General features: G+C 32.8%; 1 protein-coding gene across 1 annotated transcript; it reads right to left on the reverse strand.

Moving 5' to 3' along the window:
• Positions 1–409: 409 nt before the first annotated feature.
• LOC106340700 lies at positions 410–986 on the reverse strand. The gene has a single exon (XM_013779548.1). It carries the CDS (start codon positions 940–942, stop codon positions 577–579), a length of 366 nt encoding a protein of 121 aa, XP_013635002.1. The 5' UTR covers positions 943–986; the 3' UTR covers positions 410–576.
• Positions 987–8,653: the final 7,667 nt, after the last annotated feature.

Here is an 8,653-nt window from a genome sequence, read left to right on the forward strand (position 1 = left end):
GCCTCCACCACAAGAAAATCTGAATCCTTTAGTCTTATGATGAAACTCATTACACATGTCATCAACATTTATTCACTTTTTAACATTTAGTTATTTGCTGTTTCTGTTACTTTATCTAACACTCTAATACCCTTTTCTCACTTTTCTAATTTTTGTTTTCCCTGAAATCATGTTCGATGTTGTTGCTAGTATCAGTGATTAAATCATGTTCGTTCTGCAATTTTGGTTCGACCGAGAGTTTCAGGAATAGATAACATCAAAAAATTATCGTTAAATGCGGAAACGGTTCGCCAAAAGGTAACGTTTCAGGAACAATAAAACAAACATACTTTGATTGTTGTTGCTAGTCGGTGGTGGCTAACATTAACAATCAAACAAACTATATAACGTCTCGCTAGCTAGTCGCTCATGCCAACAACGAGCAAACAACGCGCTTTGATTACGTATGTCGGAGAACAAAAATAAGACCATTATACATTAAACTACGTAAAACCATATAGGTTTAAAGTACGTAATACATAAAAATAAAATGCTTAAAGTTTCAGAAAACAAAATCATAATTTAAAAATATGAACATTATAAGACAAAGTCTTCCGTCTGATCAGAGGATGATGATGATCCATATATCTCGATTAGCTTTTGCAACACGATGACTTGGTTCCTAAGCCTGACGATGTAATCCGCCGTTTCTTGAAACAGCTGTTCCGTCTCTCCACTATTTGGTTTCTCCTCCACGTGACGATTGTGATCCGTCTTGTTGGTCTCTGACGGAGGAAGAAGACTCTTAAGCGCCTGAAGCTTCTCGGTGAACTTATCTCCACTGTTTCTGGAACAGTTCCTGATAATGCTGGCTCGTGACGAAACATGTGATCTTCTGCTTCCTTGTTTCTTGATGTTTCTTCTTCCTCCTCTCGAGGATCTTTGGGTCTTCAATATTCTCATCCTGGACGAAGAAGAAGAGAGGCTTAGTTATAATAGACTTTTGTTTCTTTATTTGTTTGAATGAGAGAAGAAAGAAGATTGGGGTTTATGTACGCTTGGTCACTCGTTTATGCCCCTGGAGTTACTGTTTATTACGGTAGTGCCACTAGTGGTGCTTTCATTCCTCAGTTTGTCGTCTTGTGCTTTTGTTTTTCGGTTGGGCCCTTGTGGTTTTGAAAAAATCATGATAATATCTTACTCACGTGCTCATTGCCAAGTATCTTTTAGGGGCATAACCGTACGTAAACAAATTTCATCCAATCTATATCGGAACTTCATATTCAACATAGAATGATGTTGCTACAATCGTTATTAGCTTATTATTTAACTTACTTTATCCTTTTTTTGGACAACCCTTATTTTATCTTCTTGGGTCGTTTCATATTTCTTTGAAGAATAAGCCTAAAATACTAAACCATTAGTTTCCAAATTGTCTGAATGTTTGAGTTGTACGAATACCGACAGCGCTGACATGTGGGAAGAAGGGTATATCTGTAAGTTCCAAAGATGGGAGAAACCGGTTAAGTTAGCAAAGAGAGGAAGTGGGTGACGAGTGCACATTTGCCATATGATTTGACAGTAAAAGCCTGAGCCTTCTGTGAGGGCACATGATAAGTGTTTTTGGCAAATATTTTTCTCTATATTACCCTTCCATGGTTATCCGTATTTCATTTTATTTACATATTTAGACTTAACTGTACGTACGAAGGACGTTCACTTTGTTTAAATGATTCAGTCAGTTTCATTTGACCTAATAAGTGTTTTCGTTTGATATCTTTGTTGGACCCCTTTTTGTTTTGTCAAGGTTGGACCCTTCGTTCATTGTAATCTTCGTTTTATTCTTCTGTTTAACATGGGTGATAACTCATGTCTTTTTTTTTTAACTCATGTCTTTTTCTTTGTACTAAATGTCAAAATATCATAAGAATGCACATTGATGATTTGCAAATTTTATTCCTTTCTGACTACGTATTCTAAAAAGACATTGTTCTTCTACTGTGTTCAGGAAAATAATTTGAAACCCTATTTTCTATTTAACAAACAAAAACTATGTTTTTGTAGTCACGAATTATTATGATTTTTTTTTATGTTCACATTTGAATATGTGACTATGCTATTATCAACATTCCAAAACGTCTTTCAAATTTTCTTAATTTTAAAAATGATTTCATTATATACTTTAGACTTGCTAAAAACATGACCTAAAAAGACAATGTCATTATACTAAAGCCAATTATTTTAGCGTCTTATGAATATATGAGGGGCAATTTGGTCAATAAAATGGGAGATAATAGGCGCATTTCTTTTCTTTTCTTTTTTTTTTGGTCGAAGGAGATAATAGGCGCATTAAATTAAAATGTGCTTCGTAGAGAGGGTGCTGCATGTGAATGTGTTGTGAGCCAGCAAAACCTCATTAAACAGTTTTTTTTTTAAAAGATAAATTTTGAATCAGGAAAACAAAAGTTATTTTGAAGTATGAGAACCGGGAAAAACTAAACCGGAACGGGTTTGATTAAAAAAAGAGAGAAAAGAGCATGTGAAAGCACATGGAATAAGAGAAAGCAAAGGAGACAGAGAAGGGAGCATGGAAGTGATCAGAGAGCATGTTCTGTATATTCCCTGCATGCAAATAGCTTCCTGCTGTTTTTTTATAATGCCAAAAATATAAAGATTATATAATTGAGATGGTTCTAAGATTTGATTAATTTAATAAATAAAAAGGAAGGAGTTATATTTTAATAGTTTTGATTTGGTGCACATGGTTTACTATCTAAATTTCAGGTTAATAGCATGTGTTTAGCTGTTCCACCACGTGATTTATTTGTGTACATTAATGAGAATAATAAGTCATTTTACTAATAATAATAATAATTTATCTCGGAGATGAGCATATCCTTTAGCAACAAATCCACCACGGTCCACGGCTGAAGCATTGGATTTGGAACCAAAGCCTTAGCGACCAGATGATCCATGCATAGAGTTTGGACACTGTAGAACTGAACACGAGGCCGTAGCGAGACTACGTTTTTTGTCTAATACCATATTGTGCCAGCAGACACGGGTTGAACTTTATGATCTTCTAGTAAAAAAGGTTCTGCTAATCCACTATGGGTAAACCACAGGGATCAAAGTCTAAATGATCAAAGTGGCTCATGCGTAGAGATTGGAAAACTTGGGTTACAAAAAGTTAAAGAGAAAAAGACAAAAATAGCACTAAATTAAGTTTATGTTCCCAAACTAGCACTCAAGGTCAAAAGTCACAAAAATAGTACTTAATGTTTTATCAAAAGTCACAAACTTAGGGTTTAGAGTTAAAGGGTGGGGTTTAGGATTTAGGGTTTAGGGTTTAGGGTTTAGAGTTTAGGGTTTAGGGTTTAGAGTTGAGAAATGAGGTTTTGGGGATAAGATTTCAAATTTTGAAAAATAAAAAAATTAAAATTTTCAAAGGATAAACTTAAAAAGGTGCTATTTTGGTCATTTTAGTTTTTGAGTGCTATTTTTGTGATATAAACTTAGAAAGATGCTATTTTGGAGATTTGTCCAAAAGTTAATGTCCTTAATTGATCCAATAACGGTGACAAGCACGGATTAACTTTATTATAACAAGTAATGCAGTGTTTCTATTAGTCCTTTTGTCAATAACATAGATAAATTTTGAAAAATACAGATTTTGTTTAGTTGATTATGCATGTTGTTTAGTTTCATGTTCTAACCATATATAAAGTTATTTCTCAACGTGTTCATACATGTTTCAAATCTGTAGTTGATCATGTTCTAACCAATATAAAGTTATTTCTTAACGTGTTAATACATGTTTCACATCTGTATTTAAATTAGTGTCGACATTTCGTTATCAACTGGCAACACAAAACCAGTGAATCAATTTCTAATTTGTATTATTTGATTTTATTAAGTACACCCAACAATATAAAACTTATTTACAAAGAAAGTAGAAAAGTTTTGATAATTTATAAAGCAAAACCATACTGATGAACTGTATCAGCTAGATTCATTCTTAATATTTATATCTTCAACAAAAAGTTCTCAACGCCTTACACACTATAATGGATACATGTGCTAATAAGGTGAGAGAGCTAAAGTTTATGGCTTTTGTTTAGTTTGTTTGATGAAAGTGGAAGTGATGAGGGACAAAATGATATAGGGCAGAGACAATATATTTTTCTTTGTGGTCGTAAATAATTAAAAAAGTTGCTAAAAAAATTTAGATGTTGACGAGACATCTTTTAATTCCCCTTGTGTTCCTTCCTTACCATTCTGTATCTCGAATCAAAACTGAAAAACATTCGATTACACTTTGTTTTACTTTTAAGTTTTAACCAGTGAAATATGCCCCAAAAAAGTATATATATTTCATTGACCCACGTGAGATAAACTATAAACATCCGGATGAAAAGGTATAGATGATTTTTTTTTTGTAAATAACATTATGTTTTGAGTTAAGCCAGTCATGTAATGATGCAATCAGGCAATGCCTAAATACATACTAGGTGCATATTAGTTTTTTGGTAAAATGTTAAACTTAGGTAATTATTACTTATTAGTTGCCAACATCGACTAATAAAACAAAATTTTAGTCACAATTTTTCTCTCTCCTTAATTTCTCCAAAGTTCATCATTTTGGTGCCGGTCGACACCCATTGTGATCCATGCAAAACTATGAGTTTTTACAAGTTTCAAAAATTGCAAAATTAGCCCATAAATTTTCTTATTTGCAGAAGATTCCTAAATTGTTTTAGTGTGTATTATGTTTCTTAAGCCAATTTTTTAGGCTACGCTTTACTTACGCTAGATTGAAGATTTTAGAGAGATTTGGAGAGAAGAATCATAACTCCTTCGGAGATTGATTTAGAATTCCAATATTTTTTACTCTAATCTATTTATGCAATTTATTTTTACCATGATTTGTGATTCATTGATTATGTCTGAGTATTTTTCTTGTTAGATTTAGGGTTATTCAAAGGTTATAGATGAATTGTTAGATTGATCAAAATGATTAGGGTAATTACATTGTTCTTCATTCATATTGTTTTTAATACCGATTCTAGATTAATCAACTGGAATTTAGACCGTAAGATAATTAGTAGATAACAGTGTTATTGATTTCCTGACATATTGTGAATGAGCAAAATACATATCTGTAAAGAAATTTGATTTAAATATTTTGTGAACCGATCAAACTCATTCTTAATTGAATTGAATGAGTTTGCAAAAGAATTTGGATTTCTAAGATTGTGAAATAGATAATCTATACAACTGGAGTTGATTGATTTTATTGTTGTGGTTTGATTTTATTAAATCCCTGATAATTTGATTGATATGTGATTTTAATTTACCTGTGAATCTCCCTGAAAACTACCTGTTCTGCAATATTTTCCTTTACTTTCTATACGGGGTTGAAGGTTATTGGCCGAAACAATTGGCACCATGATATCTCACTACCTGGAATGACACCAAGCATACCTTTTTGAACAATTTTTTCATGATGCAAGATCAGAGGAGTTGAGAAGCAAAATCTCTTCATTTTCTCAGGGTCCTACAAATTACATCTTGGATCAGATTTAGAGCTTACCAGAAAGACTGTCCGCATCATGGTTTTAGCAAGGTTCACTACTGAGTATCCTCTTCAGTGGTATTAGTTGGAGGTATTAGATGACCTTAGATGTTGCAAGTGAAGAAAATTTCAAAACCATGAAACTAGAGAAAACTAAGAAACTTATTGAAAATTTAGCATATAACAATAGTACCAAGAACGTAGACCTTGACAAGAAGAGAATGGCTGGAAATGCATATTCATGTTAGATTGTTGAGGTGAAAGCTAAACTGGATTTTGTTCACGGTCTCCTTGTTGGCAATTAGTAGGTTCAAGTTTACTGCAAAAGTTGAGACTATTGAACCAACTAAAAAGGCTGAAGAAGAGGAGGTTAATTTTGTCAATGGAGCTGGTTTTCAGCGGTAGAGGTTTAGTAAGCAGCAAGGGAACAAAAGCTTCAATGGAATTGGCCAGAGGAGTGGCTTCACAAGAAATCAAAACTTTTCTAACAAAACTCAACAATCTTAATTTCAGAAGACTTTGTAGAGCAATAACAACTTCGTAAGAGATTAGGATTCTTCCAACTATTAGGAACCTCTTGCGGCGACTCAAGATAACAAAATGGAGTCTATGTTGTAACAGATTCTCCTGAGTCAACATAAAATGACTGTTAAATTCAATGGAAAGATTGACTCGATGTACAATGATTTGAATGGGAAGTTCGAAGATCTGGACACTCATGTCAAGAAATCGGATACTCAGGTTGCGCAAAATGATGGGTTTGTGAAGAGGGAAGAAGGATTCAGTTTCAAAAGTGGAAAACTGCTCACTCCAGTGTTGAGGAGTTGTCATACTGAGAAACAATTCGTGGAGTTAAAAGAGATGGAAGATGAATAATTTGGAGATTCAAACCCAGTGTCGATCGACACAATGCTGAGTGTCGGTTGACACCACTCCAAAGTCATGATTTTTTAGTTTTGTCAGAGATAAATTGACCGTGCAATCCTAGTCGACACTGAAGGGTCTACACTTGAGAAGAGTGTTGATCGACACAACCTAGTGTCGGTCGACACCCTGCTAAAAATATATGAAGAAATCTAACGATACACGAACCATTGGTGTCAATACCAACACAGAGTGTTGAAGGACACCCCCATCAATGTCAATTGACATCTTATGCATACAAACTGTCCTCCTCCCGAAACATCAAAGAAAACTGAAGGAAGGGTCTACAGACCTAAGGTTCCTTTCCCAAATCATCTAAGAAAGTCTAAATAAGAGCTGGAGGATGCCAAATGCAGAGCAATCATGGATAAAATTATTTTTGAAACCCCTCTTATTGATGTTGTTAGGCTCTCTCCTATGATTAAGATGTATGGGAAGAGGATGATGACTAAGAATCTGGAACTTATACCCTAGGATAATTGGTAGAAATACCACCGTTATTGATTTTCTGACATATCTTAAATGAGCAAAATTCCTCTTACTGATGTCGTTAGATTTTTCTCCTAAAGAGGTATGAGAACTTGCCAAACTCATTCTTAATGCTTATTTGAATAGATTGAATTTTCAAAGAAATTTGGAATTCTAAGATTTTTGCAAAAATAATTTCTGCAACTGAAGTTGAATGATTTTTATGTTGTGCCTTGAGTTCAATAACTATTCTTCATTAGATCTATGATATATTGATTGTTATGTGGTCCTGATTTACATGCGAATCTCCTTGAGTCTAATGCCCTCTCCTATTGATCCTACAACCTTCTTAATTATCTTGTTTATTGCTTTTAATCTATCGTCTAGCGTAATTCAAAAACTAAAAATTACATTGTGTAATCTTAGAGTTTATGTGGATTTGACCCCTAAGTACTGCACTGCACCTCTTAAATTACAGAGTAGTTAAATGAATAGTTTGAGCATAAAACTGATCTTTCTTCTTTTGATTTTTTTTTATCTTAATTATGTTATCTTGTTGGAAGTACTTTCGACAAATTAAAGAGACTCCTGATTATGTTTCCAAATTTTTTTTGTTGATTTGGGTTTATGGATTTTGCATGTGTGGGTTTTCCCATGTTTGTCTTTCTTCTGTTTAACAAGATATGTTTGGAGCTTTATGTTCAAGCTGATTGTGGTCTGTTTTTCCAGTTCTGCGGTTGTTCTTGTGGTTGCAGGTTATCTTTTCTTCAAGGTTTTTATGTTCGTTCTAGTTGTAGAGAGTAACCATTTTTAGTTTGGTCCTTGTTTTCTCTTTGTAGGAAAAAATATTTTTTCAATGTTGGATGATTCCGACTTCATTTCTGGTGGTTCAACTAAGCTTTTAGGGTCTGATATTGTAGCAATATAATTTAATTTAATTTTTTTATTGTCAGTAAATTGGACGGAGATGATATCTTTCTCAAGCTTATTCTTAATTCAAGTGTTCTCGATTGAATTTTGGTTTGTGATTTTTGTTTCTTGTACTTTGTCTTGAAGATTAATCTTTGTGATTTCTCGGTAGTAGTTTGGTCATATTTTTAGTTTGTTTTTCCATGTTTGGGATCTTGTTTCTCCAATTTTTGGAGCTTTGTTTTCGGTGGTTTGAAATTTGTTGGATTGAAATTTGCTGGTTTTAAATTTTACCCATTTATTTTCTCCATTTTAAGTAGTTTTTTCTAAAAATACAAGTATTTAGGAAAACATGTTTATAGCTTTAATATTTAATTAAAAAGAGAAAAGAACCAATGACAGACCATACTTCTAATTTTACTTTAATTTTTTTATTTAAATACTATTTTATCATATTACTTTTTGAATTAAATTTTTGAAATAGTTTACAATGTGAAACAAACAAAAATTTTAAAAACTACTTATATATTGAAACGGAGGGTGTACATTGGTAATCATTTCTACCTACATTTCAGTAATTTTATCGTTAGAATGTTTGCTCCATATCTAAATTTTGATTCAAACGCTCTTTTTTTTTCCTTTTACTTTTTACATTCTATTGGGCTAATGATCCATAACAAATAAAAAGAACACTTTTTGTCATTAAAAAAAACATTTTGGTAAACAAACTATCGCAACTTGTATATAACTTCAATGTTAAAACTAATGATTAATTTTTGCATACCTTTCTTAATTTTT

Source organism: Brassica oleracea, chromosome C4 (assembly GCF_000695525.1).
Source record: "Brassica oleracea var. oleracea cultivar TO1000 chromosome C4, BOL, whole genome shotgun sequence".
Taxonomy (NCBI): Eukaryota; Viridiplantae; Streptophyta; class Magnoliopsida; order Brassicales; family Brassicaceae; genus Brassica; species Brassica oleracea.